Source organism: Bos taurus, chromosome 1 (genome assembly GCF_002263795.3).
Source record: "Bos taurus isolate L1 Dominette 01449 registration number 42190680 breed Hereford chromosome 1, ARS-UCD2.0, whole genome shotgun sequence".
NCBI lineage: Eukaryota > Metazoa > Chordata > Mammalia > Artiodactyla > Bovidae > Bos > Bos taurus.
The window spans coordinates 138,733,758-138,753,848 of NC_037328.1; the positions used below are offsets into that span (position 1 = coordinate 138,733,758).

Genomic DNA, 20,091 nt, shown 5'->3' on the forward strand with positions numbered 1-20,091 from the left:
AGGGAGAGCTACAAGCAGCAGGGAGCTCCTACCACCTCCTCTTCCTGTCATGCTCATCTCACATCTTTAGGGGTTCCTCCTCCAGGGAATATCACCAAAGTCAGAGCTTTGTAGCACCCACTCCATGTGATCCCAACATTCTCACTCAGGCTTCTGTAGGGCTGGCTGCTTCTCATTGTCTCACTGATGTTGCAACGTCAACCTGCTCCTTCTCTGACCAACAAAGCCCTTCCTTTACTGTATTTCACAGCATCCTGTTTTCTTTCTTCATAGTGCTTCTGATAGTTTACAATTATTTTATTTACTTGCTTACTTTTACTCAGTTATTAGATCCTCTTACTAGCAGTCAAGCTTCAAAGGACAGAAGCCATATCTATGCCTGTCATTTAACCAACCTCCCCCCAGCCCTGGAATGTCAGCACAATCCCGGGTGCCCCACTAACAACTGCACATCAAGTCAGCATCCCTGCTTCCTGTGGACTGAGAACTGGATACTGATGAAAAGGTGTGCCCATTTGTGAAGGTGAATGACTGCTTTATGGGTCCACTTAAAATTATTCATAAAATTAAAGGAAATCTCCCTGAGGGATTTGGATTATAAAAGCCTATAAAATCTAAAACAAACAAACAAAAACAAAACCTCCTGAAAGGATATCATTTTCTGTTTTCTTACCATTGAAGGCAGATTCTCTGCATCAGAATGTCTAATCTACAGGAAAACAAAATAAACTCAGCTAAGCAATAAAAAGTATTATTAGGATACAAAATAAAGGAGTAGAATAATAAAGGCCTAATGAAACCTTCAGATTTTGCATCATTAGTAGAACATTGCTATACTGGCAGGAATACACTTACAAAGTATCGAGAAAAGATTTGTGAGTCAAGAGTTCTTAAGGACGGATATTGCTGTTAGGGAGAAAATTACAATTCTAACTTCTCATATCTGGGGCACCAGGGAACTGGAGTCCATACACCTACTTTGGCAAAGAGACTGACTACTAACAATTTCCCCCAGCTTTTAAAATAGTTCTTGTTTCTTCTTTCTGACTGATTCTTTAATGCAGCACATCTTCAAGTCCTAGAAGATATATAAATGCTAATATGTACTTCCCAGTATCCCTTTCATTTTAAATACCTGTAGTTGTTCATCTATGTAAGGAAGTTTTAGAATTTCTATTGCAGATGGTCTCAATGAAGGACTCTTGTTCAACATGCTGTAATGTTTAAAAAGAAGATTATTTTCCAAGTGAACTAAAATGTAAGCACAATTTAAAATTGTTTATGCAGCAATACATTTCTTTCCATACCTTTCCATAATGGCATTCAGCTGTCTTGGGTATCTCTCAGGGAGAGAAGGAGTGTCTCCTTCAACAATTTTTAAAACAATGGATAAGAAATTGGAGCCAGTGAATGCATGATTCATGCAGCACATCTCATACAAAATGCATGCCAGGGACCTGAAGACATAGTCAAAGAATCTGAATGAGGAATAAATGTCCTCTTTTAAATTTGATCATCATACAAAGTACAAAACCTCAGATGTGCTAGGGCACTGGATGTGAGGCACTAACATACACTTTGTTTTCTACTTAAATACATGTTTATTAAAAAAAAAAAAAAAGGAAAAACTGAAAGAAGAAAGCACAAAATGCAAGTTTGAATGAACACCTTTTGTCAGAGGAGAGCAAACAATCCAACAGGAATATGCCTATACAGAGTAGGGACTCAATAAATATTTGATAAAGGTAGTAAGGAATCTTTGAATTAACCTCTTTGAAGGAAAAATAAAATGCAGATAAAAACTGTCTTCCTAAGGCAGTTCAGTTAGTGTTATATATGCAAAATGAAATTTAAATTTATTAGCCTAGCCTTCCCTCTAATGTGTGCCCAAGAATTTTGAAAAGGAAGCTGATATCTTTATTAGTTTTCTAAATAGAATCCATTTGCAAATAGGGTGGGAGAGTGGTTGCCTGCAGCTCATATTAATGTGCATAAATTCTCCCTTCAGGAATATGAAACAGAATATTAAGGTTCTAGATCAGTCCAACAGTAATTTGTAATAACTATGCAAATCACTCATCTCTAAACCAGTAGAAAAATATTTTAAATAATCTACATCATTAAGAAAACTAAGGGGAAATTTCTGCCTGAACTTAGTGTTAGGAAAGAATTTTTCTCCTGAATAATGGGTTAATTTTACCTTCTGGGTATTTTTAATTATATAACTAGCCAGGTCTCCCTTTTCTTATTAGTTGTTTGAAAGATCAGAAATAAATTTGCCACTGACCTTGTGTACCTGTGTTTTATGTAACTTCAAACATAAAAGGCAAAGTATATTATCAATATATACATACATACATGAATACTGTCTTTTTAACCATTTTGTGGGTGTTCAACAAAATGTGCATTTGTAAGAAAATCCTGGATGCATACATTGAAAATGTTTCTGTTCCAGTAAATAATAACACTAAAAATTTTTAAATGATTGGTACTTTACATATTACAAAGCGCTTTCATACAGATCTCAACAGAGCCTCATAATTTCCCAGTGAAATAGAGCCAATAACATATTTTCCCCCTTTTTGACATGATGAAACTGGCTCAGGGAAGTTAAATGATTTGGTTTAAGTTAAACTGACTCTTTTTTTTTTTTTTCTCTAATTTTATTTTATTTTTAAACTTTACATAATTGTATTAGTTTTGCCAAATATCAAAATGAATCCACCACAGGTATACATGTGCTCCCCATCCCGAACCCTCCTCCCTCCTCCCTCCCCATACCATCCCTCTGGGCCGTCCCAGTGCACCAGCCCCAAGCATCCAGCATCATGCATCGAGCCTGGACTGGCAACTCGTTTCCTACATGATATTTTACATGTTTCATTGCCATTCTCCCAAATCTTCCCACCCTCTCCCTCTCCCACAGAGTCCATAAGACTGTTCTATACATCAGTGTCTCTTTTGCTGTCTCGTACACCGGGTTATTGTTACCATCTTTCTAAATTCCATATATATGCGTTAGTATACTGTATTTATGTTAAGTACTTTTCTTTTCAAATCTGAGACTATTCCCATTATAGAACACTAGAAATAAGAGGCGGAGAAGGCAATGGCACCCCACTTCAGTACTTTTGCCTGCCTGGAGGAGCCTGGTGGGCTGCAGTCCATGGGGTCACTAAGAGTCGGACACGAATGAGCAACTTCACTTTCACTTTTCACTTTCATGCACTGGAGAAGGAAATGGCAACCCACTCCAGTGTTCTTGCCTGGAGAATCCCAGGGACGGGGGAGCCTGGTGGGCTGCTGTCTATGGGGTCGCACAGAGTCGGACACGACTGAAGTGACTTAGCAGCAGTATTAGCAGCAGAGTTACCACCAGAAGAATGGTAAAACAATGTATAACTGACAAGTGTAAAACTAACCAGTTACTAGAGGGAAAAAAATCAAACAATAAAAATTAAATTAAAACCAAAAAAGCAAGAAAGGACAAAAGAACATAAAACAAGTGAGATGTGAAGATTAAAAAGAAGACAAACTGTCATTAAGCATTTCAACATGATTATGGATATCAAAAAGGTCAAAAGACACTACAAACTACCAGAATTAACAATTGAATTTAGCAAGGTTGTTGGATACAAAGGTCATTTCTATAAGCCTGAGATAAATTTTAAAACAAAATTTTAAATGTCCTTTACATTAACATCACAAAATGTCAAATATGTAGGAATAAATTAAACACAACATGTGCAAGACGCTTCACTATAGCCTTAGTACTCTGCTGAGAGAAATTTAAAAAAAAAAAAAAAAGGAGGGATAAATTCACACTCTTGGATTGGGACATTCAATATTCTGAAGATATCAATTTTCCCCAGAATATCTATAGATCTAATGCAATATAAATCCAAATCCTAGCAGACTTTTTTGTAGCTGACTCTAAAGTTTACATGGAATTACAAAAGGAAAAGGGTAGCCAAGGCAACTGAAGATGAATAAGTTTGGAGGTTCTGTATTACCAAACAGCAAGATTATTATGAAGTTACATTTCTTATGAAAGTATGATACTGGCGAGGAAGAAAAAAATATAGCAGTGGAACAAAATACAGATCAAACCAGATCTGCACATAGTCAACTAGTTGACTAATGCAAAGATAAACTGCACTGTGGTAGAGAGAAAGATGATCTTTTTAATGAATTATGCTAGGACAGTTGAACATCCATATGGAAAATATTACATACAAATGCCTCTCTCACATCATATTCAAGCACAAAAACCAATTAAACGTGGGTCTAAATGAAAATAGAGTCATAAAAGAGAAAACAGGTAAACATCTGCCTGATCTTGGTGTAAGTAAAGATTTTTTTAAGTAAAATGCAAAAAGCATGAACAATTAAGTTAGGGACTGATAAATGGACTTCATTAAAATTATAAACATCTATTCACAAAGTCAAATCTGGGTTTCATGAAGACATAATTCTACCTGAGTCATACTTGACGAATGTATTGGGGTTATAAAAAGATGAGGAACTATCTGGCTAGATAGACCATGGAACAATTAGATTTAGAGGACAACTCGGTAATCAATTTTGATGCAAAACTACTCCTTTTTTTTGGAAATCCTCTCAGCTACACTGAATGCATGCTGCTTTCCATTTACCTATTTTATTTTGAGCTACTGATATTGGCTGTGCTGCAGCACACGGAGACTTCGGGATAGCATATTCAAAAGCAGAGACATTACTTTGCCAACAAAGGTCCGTCTAGTCAAGGCTATGGTTTTTCCTGTGGTCATGTATGGATGTGAGAGTTGGACTGTGAAGAAGGCTGAGCGCCGAAGAATTGATGCTTTTGAACTGTGGTGTTGGAGAAGACTCTTGAGAGTCCCTTGGACTGCAAGGAGATCCAACCAGTCCATTCTGAAAGAGATCAGCCCTGGGATTTCTTTGGAAGGAATGATGCTAAAGCGGAAACTCCAGTACTTTGGCCACCTCATGAGAAGAGTTGACTCATTGGAAAAGACTCTGATTCTGGGAGGGATTGGGGGCAGGAGGAGAAGGGGATGACAGAGGATGAGATGGCTGGATGGCATCACTGACTCGATGGACATGAGTTTGGGTGAACTTCGGGAGTTGGTGATGGACAGGGAGGCCTGGCCTGCTGTGATTCATGAGGTCGCAAAGAGTCGGACACGACTGAGCTACTGAACTGAACTGAACTGAACTTGTGGAAAGGGATCTGCTATGGTCCCAGTGCACCTATCTGGGACGGGAGCCAGTAAATGAAATATGAGACAATATGATCGTAGAAACTTTGATGACATTTGGGGCAAAAGATTTTTTGATTATCCTGTACCAGTTTTACAATCCATCTGCTATGTATACTTTGTATTCTAATGACTATACATATATGTAGCTATATGTCTATGTTTTAATTTTCTCCAGTTTACAACCAGGCATATCTACATGGGAATAATTACATTATCTCAAACTCATCACTTCTATCCTTTCTGAAAGCTTTTCTCTTATTTGACTCCCAGGTCTTAAATATGGCAATGCAACAGCAGGGAAGGGTCAGGGGCAAGGAGATGAGTTGAAAAAAACAAGAGATATATTTTACTTAGAAGTCTGCAACTTGCATTCCTTCCCCCACCCCCACCCCCTGCAAAATACAGCCAACTGTGAAGAAGTAAACAAATACATCCCTGAGGGGGTGAATGTGGCAGTGAAAAGGAAGACTGGGATCAGGTGTATGAAGCAAATTATACCTGAATTCCATAAACTTGCCATCTGTCCAAATCGACCAGAACTGCCCAGAGGATTTCTGAAGCACAGATTGATAATGAATTGCAAATGTAACTCTGACTTTGTCTTGTCTCAAGATGAATAAATTTTACTCTTTGAAATTTGCCCTGATTCTGCAGAGAAGAGCCTACCCCACAGTGGTGCATGACTTTAGTGATGGAAATTTTACTGATCTTCTAGATAATATGTTTACTTGGTATAAGCAAGGACTACCCTAACATATCCATCTGGAAAAGAGTATATATAATTTAAGCAGCTGAATAAGTAGAGTAATAGAAATTGAATACAAGTATAGCAGGTTTTGCTTTAATATGTTACCCTAAACAAGTCTTTAGTGTAGTAATGTTGAAAATCAACATAAACTCAGTCAATATGATGAATGTCTCTGGGGCTGCTTGAACAAATTTTAAGAAGTATATATTAATAACTACTATCTATTAAGGGCCAATCATATCCCAGAATCTGTAGTGGTTCTTCCCAAGCTTTAATGTGCATACAAATCTCCCAGGGAATTTGTTAGAATGCTAGGTCTGAGTATTTGGGGAGAAATGGTGGTTACATTGGGAGCATAGTTTCCGTATCTTCCTTGAATCCTCATGTAAAACAGAGCAGCTAGATAGCAAAACTTAAAACCAGGGCCAACATTTTCAACAAAGTTAGGTGACAAAGTATCTCCTTGAGCCTCAAGGTACAAGTATATGGAGACAAATCACAATTGCCACGTGACCTGCATAATGTCAGCATCTGTGTGAGAAGCAGCAGAGTCAATGGAGTGAGTGACTGAGAGACAAAACAACAAAAGACCCTCAAAACAGTCAACAGGTACTCCCTGAAAAGCACAGGGGGCCAATCTAAGAACAGCATCTAAAACTCATAGGGGTTCTGCCCAATCCAAAATCAGAGGGAATGCGAGAAACCCCAGGGTAAGGCCTAAAGGGACTGCAGCAGGAAGATCACAGGGCAGAGGGGAAACAAAAGGGAAAGATTTTTTGATCGTTAGCTGTTCTTGGGGTCATGGTCATAGACTCCACACAAACCATAAAGTCTGGGAAATAAACATGTGTAGCGTTCAAAGCTGGGTCGAGAAGTGGGTTGGCAACCATGATGAAAGTATCTTTCCAATGCCAACTGTTACTCAGCCCCTCGCTGCACAGAGGCTGCTTGTGGCAGCAGCATGCCTTGCTCATGTGACATAAGAGACTTCACATGTTGGAATCTAAAGAAGGGTACAAATGAACTTATTTACAAGACAGAAATAAAGTTACAGATGTAGAAAACAAACTTACAGTTACCAGAGGGTAAGGGGAGGAGGGGTAAATTGGAATTGGGGGAATGACATACACATGCTACTATATATAAAACAGATAATAATAAGAACCTGCTGTATAACACCGGAAACTCTGCCCAATGCTCTGTAATGACCCATATGGGAGAAGAATCTAAAAAAGAGTAGGTATATGTATATGTACAACCTAGACAGTGTATTAAAAAGCAGAAACATCACTTTGCTGACAAAAGTCCATCTAGTCAAAGCTATGGTTTTTCCAGTGGTCAAGTATGGATGTGAGAGTTGGACCATAAAGAAGGCTGAGCACCGAAGAATTGATTCTTTTGAATTGTGGTGCTGGAGTAGACTCTTGAGAGTCCCTTGGACTTCAAGGAGATCAAACCAGTCAACACTAAAGGAAATCAACCCTGAGTATTCATTGGAAGAACTGATGCTGAAGCTGAAGTTCTAATACCTTAGTCACCTGATGTGAAGAGCTGACTCATTGGAAAAGACCCTGATGCTAGGAAAGATTGAAGGCAAAAGGAGAAGGGGGCGGCAGAGGATGATATGGTTAGATAGCATCACTGACTCTATGGACATGAATCTGAGCAAATTCCGGGAGATGGTGAAGGACAGAGGAGCCTGGCATGCTACAGTCCATGGGGTCTCTAAGAATCAGATATGACTTAGCAACTGAACAACAACGACAAAAATAAATGATTCACTTTGCTGTATACAAGAAACTAACATAACATTGTAAATCAACCACACTCCAATAAAATTCTTTTTTTAAAAAAGATACTTTACACTTTGAGCGAATGGTTGTGTCCCAATGGCTTTCATCATCTTTGACAGTCTGCAGAGGCTCTTTTAAGATGGCCTTAGCCTTAGGACTTCCTGGTGGTTCAGTGGTTAAGAATCTGCCTTGCAGTGCAGCAGGGATGCAGGTTCCATCCTTGGTTAGGCAACTCAAATTCCACATGTCACACAGCAAATAAATCTCGTGCCACAGCTACTGAGCTCTCCTGCCACAACTACAGAATAATCCATGCACAGAAATGAAAGATCTCGCATGCCCCTGCTCTTTCTCTAAGCACTAGACAGGCTCATTTCAGACCAGGACACAGCCTGGGTCCTGGACCTGTGACACTGGAGCAGGAGCAGAGCAGGCTTGCAACCTGGAGCAGAGGCTCAGGCCACCTGCAGTTCTCTTGTAATGTGAAGAAGAAATACATTTTATAAGTACCTCAGAGATTTTTGGAGCTCTTTGTTATTTCAGCAAAACCAACTTGTACACCATCCCCTCATGTAACAGTCTTCAGCAGCTTCTCATCCCACAGAAAGTAAAATCCAAGGTCCTCACTATGGTCATTCACCACAGGAACCCTGACTGCCTCTTCAGCCACGTGGATTTATTGCACATCCCCTCCCCCCCCCCCCCCCCGCCACACACACACTCACACACTCACACTTTGTCCTCAGCTAGCCAGAGGACACTGAGCAGAGCTTCCCTTTGGAAGGACTATACTTCCATGTCCTTATAGTGCTCTCAAGGGCTTTCAGTAGTCAGAGAAGGCCCAGGTCACTTGCAACTACTTTCAAATTCTCAGTATATTTTAAAAATGAAAAAACACCAAAATGGAGTTTGAAAAATTAGATTTTGAAAATTTTACATCTAATAAATTAACACTGCAGCCTACTTCCATGCAGGTCCACCCCTCTTCCCCCAGTGGACACCCCCCTCCTTCAGTCATGGGCACTGGATCTTTCTGCCTGAAAGGCATTTTGTCAGACTTTTCTCTATCCTTCCCATCCTAAGCAGCAGCATCCACTCTCTGAGACTGCAGCTGATGCTCTGCACACTCACCCTGGCTCACACCTTTTACATCAGAGCCTTGTGCATATGGCAGTTTATGTCTGCCAATCTTTTGAAGACAAAGTCTAGAACTTTCATGTTTATCTTGATCTTTCTTTCTTTTGGTGATTACCTCATGGGCAAGACAGAGTAAGGCTAAGGGAGCTGGACATCCTGGTAAACTGGCTTCTGGATGGCAAGGGAAGCCCTAACTTGAAGCATTTATTGGTTTCTGTGAGGTTCAGAAGAGATGTGGGTAGTGGAGTCTTGTGAGCTGGTCTGAGCTGGTTCCTGTACACCACTGAATTATGGGAGGGATGGCAAGATGGTGCTGGAGTGAGAAGGTGGTCCAAGGCTGGGGTGAGCAGGAGAAGAGGAGTCAGGAAGAATGGAGGGAGGGTCTGAGGCACACAGAGAAGCTGCCGATCCAGCTTCTCAGCCGAGGCCCAGGTTCTTGGGCTCCATCCATCAAACGCACCGGCAAGCAGTACCAGACTGCCGTGCTGCACGAGCCACTTCTCTTCAGTCACTTCTTAAACTTCTTAAATAAGGAAAATGAACGGTGTCGGCTTGTTATAATGGAGACCCTGACCAGGAGCTGACTCTCAACTCCGCTTTACTGTCCTCCTGACAAAGCCTATTCTAGTCATCACTAAAAATAATAAAGCACCTCATAACCTAGTGCCTTCAAACAATAATAGTAATTCTGCTCATGAATTTATTCTCTCAGAAATTGACAAAGACAGCTTGAATCTTCTTTCCACGGCATTTTCTGGGCAAGCTCAGTTGAGGTTGGAAGATCCATTTCCAAGTCACTCACATGACTGGCTGATAGGTGTTGGCCATCATTTAGAAGCTTGGCCAGGGCTAAAGGCCAGAGGCCTTGATTCCTTACACTAGACTCCCAGTGTGCTATACACAGGCTTTCTCACAGCACAGCAGCTATATTCCAAGAGCAAAGATCTCAAGAGAATCAGACAGAAACCGTGTCATCTTCTGTGACCCAGACTCAGAAGTCATATAGTATCAGTTCGTCCATAATTACAGTCAATAAATCCCTTTATTCACTTAGCAAATAAACAAGCAAATAACAAGCCCAGAGAAAGGGGAGTGAGAAGAGTTGATACAATATATTATCTAAAATATCCAGTTTTCCTGAAGAATTTCCTGTGTATCCACTTCCATCCCCTTTAGACTCTTGGTGGCAAGATCCGCCATAACACAGCAATGGGCAGAGATGTGTTCGGTGATTCTTATATGCCTTGCTGACAGGAGAAATTGTGCCTTGAATATTTTCCTGTAGCTTCCACTCATGTAGTCCTTGGCCAGCTCATACAAGCTAAGGTGCATGTTGATGCGTGGATTAAGAAACCGCAAGCAAGGGGAACCACTGATGTCTCTGAATTTTTTAGCCTAAGAATTTAAAGTTGTTGAACTAAATGGAAAACTCTGATATTTCCCTTGTTGTTTTTACAAATGAATTCCAGTCATTCTGAAGCATTTTTCAGGGTAGGCTATCGGAACCATTCCAACTTGTGTGTCAACAATCTTCTTGAAGTTGAGCTAGAACAGAAGTTTCATATCCATGTTGTAACTCATGTCCGTAAGAGTGACTGGTGTGAATCCTTGTATCTCATTGCTTTAATTCACACTTCTTGGTTTACTAGTAAATTGAACTTCTCTTCACCAAGTGGAGTTTTAAAGTCCTTTTCTGGCAACTTCCCATCCATCTCCTTTGTTGATTTTAGAAGGAGGAACTCCTTAGCTTTGCCGTTGTGCTGTTGCTGTTGTCTCGGTAGTTCATTTGTAAGAATTTTTGGATCTGCTAGACTTTGACATTGCCTTATAGATATGTCTCAAAAACTTACAGTATGCTTCATCAGTTCAGTTCAGTTCAGTTCAGTCTCTCAGTCGTGTCTGACTCTTTGCGACCCCATGAATCGCAGCACGCCAGGCCTCCCTGTCCATCACCAACTCCCGGAGTTCACTCAGACTCACGTCCATCGAGTCAGTGATGCCATCCAGCCATCTCATCCTCTGTCGTCCCCTTCTCCTCCTGCCCCCAATCCCTCCCAGCATCAGAGTCTTTTCCAATGAGTCAACTCTTCTCATGAGGTGGCCAAAGTACTGGAGTTTCAGCTTTAGCATCATTCTTTCCAAAGATCATACATATTGTAATATATATCTGAAAGTTCTTTATTTCTCTCACTGAAGCTTAACTCCCCTCCTGTTATGTGTGGGCTGGACTTAGTGACTCTCTTCTAATAAATAGAGAATAGAAAGTAGAATAGAAATGGAAAAGCAATAACTTTATGGTGGAGAAAACTGGCAGACATCAATTAACCTAGTGACCAAAGCTGATGTCACCAGTATTAAGTCATGCTGACATCACACTTCTCCTGATAAAACTGTGATGAGACAGACACATCACTTTTATGGTATTCTTACAAAAATTGGTTTTTCCCCCAAACCCCATTGAATCAAGAGAAAATACTGGCCAAATCCAAACTGAATAACTTTTTACAAAATACCTGACCAGTATTCTTCAAAACCATCAGGAGCAACAAGGACATGTCTGATAAACTTAAAACTTTGATAAACTTAGGAAATGACTGAGTGCAGTGTGGAATCTTCAGACATCAGTGAAAAAATGACTTACATTCAAATGAAGTTTAGTTGATAGTAATGTATCAGAGATAATTTCTTAGTATTGATAAATGTACAATGATTATATAAGATAACACTGTGTATATGTGTGTGATCAGTCATGTCTGACTCTTTGCAACCCCATGGACGGTATCCCGCTACACTCCTCTGTCCATGGAATGTTCCAGGCAAGAATACTAGAGTGGGTTGCCATTTCCTTCTGCAGGGGATCTTCCTGACCCAGGACTGAACCCACGTCTCTTGCATCTCCTGTATTGGCAGGCGGATTCTTTACCACCGTACTACCTGAGAAGCCCCAAGATAACACCAGAAAATACAAATTTTAGAATTTTTGTTCTATTATGTGAAAAATACCATCGAAATTTTGATAGCAATTGCACTGTATCTGTAGATTGCTTTGAGTAGGATGGACATTTTAAAAATATTATTTTTTTCCAACCCATGAGCACAAAATATCCTTCTATTTGTTTCTCTTCAACTTCTTTCATTAACATCATAGTTCTCAGTGTACAGGTCTTTCACTCCTTGGTTAATAAAAGTGTGGGCATCTTTGTCTTGTTCTTGATTGTAAAGGAAAATCTTTCAGCTTTCCATGATTGTGTATGAACATGATGTTAGCTATGGGCCTGTCATATAAGCCCTTTATTATGTTGAAGTATGGTCCCTCTATACTCATTGTGTTGAGTGATTTTATTAGAAATGAATGTTGAATTTTGTCAAGTGTATTTTTCTGCATCTATTGAGATGATCATATGATTTTTATCCTTATTTTGGAAATGCAGTGTTTCACATTGACTGATTTGTGGATGTTGAACTATTCTTGCAATCCTAGAATAAATCCCAGTTGATCATGAATAAAAATAAATTAAAAAATTAAAATGTCCAGTTTTCACAAGTTATGAAACATGCAAATAAATAGGAAAAAATGATCCATATAGGAGAAAAACAGCATGCAAGATGAACTACCCAACAGAGCCCAGATGTCAGACTTAACACACAAGGATTTCCAAGTATCCATTTCAAATATGTTCAATGAACTAAAGGAAACAGTATTTAAAGGAATAAAGTATGATAAAATGTCATACAAAATGGAGATTATCAGTTCAGTTCAGTCGCTCAGTCACGTCCAACTCTTGGCGACCCCACAGGCCACCGCACGCCAGGCTTCCTTGTCCATCATCAACTCCCAGGCCTTGCTAAAACTCAGGTCCATTGAGTCAGTGATGCCATCCAACTATCTCATCCTCTGTCATCCTCTTCTTCTCCTGCCTTCCATCTTTCCCTGCATCAGGGAATTTTCTAATAAGTTGGTTCTTTGCATCAGGTGGCCAAAGTATTGGAGCTTCAGCTTCAGCATCAGTCCTTCCAATGAATATTCAGGACTGATTTCCTTTAGGACTGACTGGTTGGGTCTCCTTGAAGTCCAAGGTACTCTCAAGAGTCTTATCCAACACTATAGTTCAAAAGCATCAGTTCTTTGGCACTCAGCTTTCTTTATGGTCCAACTATTACATGCATATATGATTACTGGAAAAACCTTAGCTTTGACTAGACAGGCCTTTGTCGGCAGAGTAATGTCTCTGCTTGTTAATATGCTGTCTAGATTAGTCACAGGTCTTCTTCCAAGGAGCAAGTGTCTTTTAATTTCATGGCTGCAGTCACCATCTGCCATGATTTTGGAGACCAAAAAAATAAAGTCTCCCACTGTTGCCACTCTTTCCCCAATCTATTTGCCATGAAGTGATGGGACCAGAGGCCATGACTTCATTTTCTGAGTGTTGAGTTTTAAGCCAGCTTTTTCACTCTCCTCTTACATCAAGAGGCTCTTTAGTTCTTCCTTCTTCCATAAAGGTGGTGTCATTTGCATATCTGAGGTTATTGGTATTTCTCCTGGCAATCTTGATTCTAGCTTGTGCTTCATCCAGCTTGGCATTTTTTTTAATTTAATTTTATTTTTAAACTTTACATAATTGTATTAGTTTTGCCAAATACCAAAATGAATCCGCCACAGGTATACATGTGTTCCCCATCCTGAACCCTCCTCCCTCCTCCCTCCCCATACCATCCCTCTGGGTCGTCCCAGTGCACTAGCCCCAAGCATCCAGTATCGTGCATCGAACCTGGACTGGCATCTCGTTTCTTACATGATATTTTACATGTTTCAATGTCATTCTCCCAAATCTTCCCACCCTCTCCCTCTTCCACAGAGTCCATAAGACTGTTCTATACATCAGTGTCTCTTTTGCTGTCTCGTACACAGGGTTATTGTTACCATCTTTCTAAATTCCATATATATGCGTTATTATACTTTATTGGTGTTTTTCCTTCTGGCTTACTTCACTCTGTATAATAGGCTCCAGTTTCATCCACCTCATTAGAACTGATTCAAATGTTTTCTTTTTAATGGCTGAGTAATACTCCATTGTGTATATGTACCACAGCTTTCTTATCCACTCATCTGCTGATGGACATCTAGGTTGCTTCTATGTCCTGGCTATTATAAACAGTGCTGCGATGAACACTGGGGTACACGTGTCTCTTTCAATTCTGGTTTCCTCAGTGTGTATGCCCAGCAGTGGGATTGCTGGATCATAAGGCAGTTCTATTTCCAGTTTTTTAAGGAATCTCCACACTGTTCTCCACAGTGGCTGTACTAGTTTGCATTCCCACCAACAGTGTAAGAGGGTTCCCTTTTCTCCACACCCTCCCCAGCATTTATTATTTGTAGACTTTTGGATCGCAGCCATTCTGACTGGTGTGAAATGGTACCTCATAGTGGTTTTGATTTGCATTTCTCTGATAATGAGTGATGTTGAGCATCTTTTCATGTGTTTGTTAGCCCTCTGTATGTCTTCTTTGGAGAAATGTCTATTTAGTTCTTTGGCCCATCCACGCACATATGGACACCTTATCTTTGACAAAGGAGGCAAGAATATACAATGGATTAAAGACAATCTCTTTAACAAGTGGTGCTGGGAAATCTGGTCAACCACTTGTAAACGAATGAAACTAGAACACTTTCTAACACCATACACAAAAATAAACTCAAAATGGATTAAAGATCTAAACGTAAGACCAGAAACTATAAAACTCCTAGAGGAGAACATAGGCAAAACAATCTCTGACGTACATCACAGCAGGATCCTCTATGACCCACCTCCCAGAATATTGGAAATAAAAGCAAAAATAAACAAATGGGACCTAATTAACCTTAAAAGCTTCTGCACATCAAAGGAAACTATTAGCAAGGTGAAAAGACAGCCTTCAGAATGGGAGAAAATAATAGCAAATGAAGCAACGGACAAACAACTAATCTCAAAAATATACAAGCAACTCCTACAGCTCAACTCCAGAAAAATAAATGACCCAATCAAAAAATGGGCCAAAGAACTAAACAGCCTGGCATTTTGCATAGTGTAATCTGCATAGAAATTAAATTTAAAAGGTGACAATATACAGCCTCGATGTACTCCTTTCCTGATTTGGAACCAGTCCGTGTTTCAAGTCCAGTTCTAACTGTTGCTTCCTGACCTGCATACAGATTTCTCAAGAGGCAGGTAAGGTGGTCTGGTATTCCCATTTTTGAATAATTTTCCACAGTTCATTGTGATCTATACAATCAAAGGCTTTGGGAAGTCAATAAAGCAGAAATAGATGATTTTCTAGAACTCTTTTGCTTTTTTAATGATCCAGCGGATGTTGGCAATTTGATCTCTCATTCCTCTGCCTTTTCTAAATCCAGCTTGAACATTTGGAAGTTCTCAGTTCATGTACTGTTGAAGCCTGGCTTGGAGAATTTTGAGCATTACTTTGCTAACATGTAAAGCAAGTTCAATTGTGTGGTAGTTTGGACATTCTTTGGCATTGCCTTTCTTTGGGATTGGAATTAAAACTGACCTTTTCTAGTCCTGTGGCCATTGCTGAGTTTTCCAAATTTGCTGGCATAATGAGTGCAGCACTTTCACAGCATCATCTTTTAGGATTTGAAATAGCTCAACTGGAATTCCATCACCTCTACTACCTTTGTTCGCAGTGATGCTTTAAGGCCCACTTGACTTCCCACTCCAGGATGTCTGATGCTAAATAAGTGATCACACCATCATGGTTATCTGGGTCATGAAGATCTTTTCTATATAGTTCTTCTGTGTGTTCTTGCCATCTCTTAATGTCTTCTGCTTCTGGTAGGTCCATCCCATTTCTGCCCTTTATTGTTCCCATTTTTGCATGAAATGTTCCCTTAGTATCTCTAATTTTCTTGAAGAGATCTCTAGTTTTTCCCATTCTACTGTTTTCCTCTATTTCTTTTTTAATTTATTTATTTATTTTTTGGGAGGCTAGTTACTTTACAATATTGCATTGGTTTTGTCATACATTGACATGAATCTGCCATGGGTGTACATGTGTTCTCCATCCTGAACCCCCCCCACCTCCCTCCCTATCCCATCCCTCTGGGTCCTCTATTTCTTTGCATTGATCACCTCAGAAGGCTTTCTTATCTCTCCTTGCTATTCTTTGGAACTTTACATTCAGATGGGCATATCTTTCCTTTCTCCTTTGCCTTTAGCTTCTCTTCTTTTCTCAGCTATTTGTAAGGCCTCCTCAGACAACCATTTTGCCTTTTTGCATTTCTTTTTCTGGGGATTATCTTGATCATTGCCTCTTGTACAAAGTCACGAGTCTCTGTCCACAGTTCTTTAGGCATTCTGTCCACCAAATCTAATCCCTTGAATCTATTTGTCACTTCCACTGTAAAATCATCAGGGATTTGATGTAGGTCATACCTGAAAGGGTGACAATATACAGCCTTGACATACTCTTTTTCCTATTTGGAACCAGTCTGTTGTTCCATGTTCAGTTCTAACTGTTGCTTCCTGACCTGCACATAGGTTTCTCAAGAGGCAGGTCAGGTGGTCTGGTATTCCCATCTCTTTCAGAATTTTTCACAGTTTATTGTGATCCACACAGTCAAAGGCTTTGGCATAGTCAATAAAGCAGAAACAGATGTTTTTCTGGAACTCTCTTGCTTTTTCCATGATCCAGCAGATGTTGGCAATTTGATCTCTGGTTCCTCTGCCTTTTCTAAAACCAGCTTGAACATCTGGAAGTTCACAGTTCACGTACTGCTAAAGACTGGCTTGGAGAATTTTGAGCATTACTTTACTAGTGTGTGAAATTAGTGCAATTGTGCGGTAGTTTGAGCATTCTTCGGCATTGCCTTTCTTTGGGATTGGAATGAAAACTGACCTTTTCCAGTCCTGTGGCCACTGCTGAGTTTTCCAAATTTGCTGGCATATTGAGTGCAGCACTTTCACAGCATCATCTTTCAGGATTTGGAATAGCTCAACTGGAATTCCATCACCTCCACTAGCTATGTTCGTAGTGATGCTTTCTAAGGCCCACTTGACTTCACATTCCAGGATGTCTGGCTCTAGGTGAGTGATCATACCATCATGATTATCTTGGTCATGAGGATCTTTTTTGTACAGTTCTTCTGTGCATTCTTGCCACCTCTTCTTAATATCTTCTGCTTCTGTTAGGTCCACACCATTTCTGTCCTTTATCTGCTTAATTATAGCACCCTTGTTTCTCCTACAAAAACAACCATTCTAACAGCTTCCCTGGTGACTCAGCAGTAAAGAATCTGCCTGCAATGCAGGAGATGTGGGTTCAATCCTGGGTCAGGAAGATCTCCTGCAAAAGGAAATGTCAGCCCATTCCAGTATTCTTGCCTGGAAAATCCCATGGACAGAGAGGCCTAATGGGCTATATAGTCCATGGGGGTTGCAAGAGTTGGACACAATTTAGCAACTAAACTGCTACCACTATCCACAGTTTAAACCAATTTAAAGAGCTAGTCTAGGAACCTCAACTCATATATATTTTTCCTGTGGGGGAAAAATCTTCAGCAATAGCTTATACAAATCAGTCATGTTCAAAGTACTGCCCTCAGTGAACCTAATTATAAATAACTGTTCATAAACTTTCGTAACCTCACTTTTAAGAAAGAGACTTCCTGTACTTGATGGCTGTAAATAAATGAATCCCAAAAGGTTTAGGCAGATTGTAAAAGAAGGATAGTGTTACATATGGGCAAACATTAACAAATGAAAATAATAGCATTATAGTAATAACAATTCTTTAAGCATTATAAATAAATATGTACAGTCATTAGCACTGAATCTAAACACCTGTTAATTATTCATAAGTGTTTCCAATCCTAACAAAATATCCCACAGTAAACAGAGGCTACAAACTGAGATTCAGTGGAAAAATTCTCAACCTCATTCAATCTAAATTTTCTAGGAGTGTCTCCCAAAGATTACTCATCACACTTATACATCCTTCACTATAATTTATAATTCTCTGTTATTCTTTCCACTTTAGGTTTAGCAATAGACATTTCATTACTAGATAAGCCCATTTGATTCAGATACAACCAAGGTAATCAATAAATTCATAATATGGTGGTTATCCTTAGCTAGAATTTGCTGAGTAGTTAGTAATCTTTGCAAGGAGAGCTGACCTTCTCCTACATTTCTATATTTGGGAGGTGTTAGCTTCTTAAAGTTTTGCCTGAGTCAGATATCATTTTTGTAAGATTGCTAAGATATTATAGCAATACTGTCTGATATTCCTATGATTCTTTATACAACATGAGGAGCAGTTTTTTTCGAAAAAAGTTTAATGGAGTCACAACTGAGACAAAAGTGGGTTCCATAGCCTCGGTTTTCTAGTGACATCCATCTGATTTGGCAAGCAAATATAGATTCTTGTCGCAAGGAATCAAAAATTACATACAGTTTTCCTGCTATAAGTAATTCTAAAGACTTAAATAATGAGCTGCATAAAACAAATCTATTCTCCACTCAAATGACATGATGTAATATCTTCCTGAGATACCATGTAACTATAATCATGAATAAATTTTATATTTGTCTATTTTTAACTGACCATAATAATAATAAATGTGAAGAGAAATTTAGATATGTATCTTGAATTCATTCCAAAGCTCAATATTGATTTTTCTTTAACTGGAGAAAATTACATCAAAAAGAGCAAGAAAATTTCTCCTGAGGAACAGGAATCCTATCACCTTTGATTTTACACCCTAAGGGCTATTACACAGTCATGGGCAAAGAGATGTACAATAAAGCAAAATTTTAAAAAATTCATTCATAACATATCTTTGTGGGTTTTTATCTGGTTTTGGTTTTTGGAGGGAATCAGGGAAGGAGGTGATTGAGGAAAGATAATAGGTGAATCGGGAAAGACCACCAGGGCAGAAAACAGTTAACAATGAAAAAAAAAAAAAAACACTGAAGAACCTAGAAATGCATAATCTCAAGAGTGACTAAAAGGGCAGGATGGATGGGGATCTGCCCTAGGTAGATCTAACTGTAACAGTGTTCTCTCCCATTTGGGAGAGATAAGAACAAAAAAGGAGTAATAACCCTGATGAAAACCCCAACACATAATCCCTATTGTGCTTACTTTTCCCTACCAGAGAAAAGGTAACTTTCTACTTTATCTTCTTTAGAAGAATGAAGTAGGCACAATCTTTAACACTGCTGATAGCTCTGAACTACTTTAGTTGATTTGCATACAATGATTATTTACTTAATTAACAAGCTCTCAGCTAAATTGTCCTTTCAACCCTTAACAAGTTGAAAATTATATAAGATTCCTCTTCAAAGGAAAGGAAATTTTCCCAAATAGGATCTATTGCTAACAACAGAATACAATTTTCCACTTGGTTTCTTGTACTGAGATTTAATCTGGTTCCATGATGAGGAAGGAGAAATTCTTTTGGAACAGAGCTCAAAGAAATCTCAGATGTAGCTATCACTGAAAACCCAGAATTTTTAAAATTTAAGTATCCTTAAAGCTAATACTTTTAGTAAATATTCTTAAAGGCAATAAGAAGACAAAAAATAAAAGAAAGCTACATATTCCCCACAGAGGTGGAAGTTAACCTTAAAAAAAATAAATAAAGCAGAGTGATTAGAATTACAAATGCTTTATGTAATAGGCTAGCAGAAATGTATCAAAAGTTAATGTTTATGATACATCAGGAACTTTCCCTTGTGGTTCAAGAAGAAAAAATCTAAGTCAACCAGTTAATCTATGAATAAAGAGAATTTTTGAAATCAATTTAATGAATATATCACATTTCCAACCTAAAAGATCTTCTTTACACTATTCACAGAATAGCTAACATTTAAAACGGACAAATGAGTGGATGTAGTTAAGTAAATGAGCCTAAAAACAAAATGCACTGTATCTCAAGGTAGCAAAATGAATAAGGCGCCTGGAATGGCCCATGCCCACTCACCAGATATCCGACTTTGTGTCGTAGCCTTGATGTTTCAGAGCCTCCGGGCTCATATAATGGGGAGTTCCAGTTAAAGTGGTGGCTAGATCACAGGATCCCATTAGGAGTCGAGAAACTCCAAAATCCCCTTGAAATAATAATTAACTTCTATGAATACTTAAAACATGA

The 20,091-nt window shown here is 39.1% G+C and overlaps 1 protein-coding gene across 15 annotated transcripts in view; it reads right to left on the reverse strand.

The window, feature by feature from the left end:
• NEK11 (NIMA related kinase 11) overlaps window positions 1-20,091 on the reverse strand; it is a 282,360-nt gene that overhangs the window by 177,848 nt on the left and 84,421 nt on the right. For 11 of the 15 annotated variants that reach the window (XM_059889273.1, XM_059889277.1, XM_059889286.1 and 8 more), the window contains 4 exons: window positions 19,924-20,050; window positions 1,308-1,457; window positions 1,136-1,214; window positions 674-709 (listed from right to left, as the gene is read on the reverse strand). In XM_059889273.1, the coding sequence (XP_059745256.1) occupies window positions 674-709; window positions 1,136-1,214; window positions 1,308-1,457; window positions 19,924-20,050 (392 nt within the window). The remainder of the gene's footprint in view (window positions 1-673; window positions 710-1,135; window positions 1,215-1,307; window positions 1,458-19,923; window positions 20,051-20,091) is intronic. The other 4 variants (XM_015473594.3, XM_024996419.2, XM_024996414.2 and 1 more) reach the window with 3 other exon arrangements.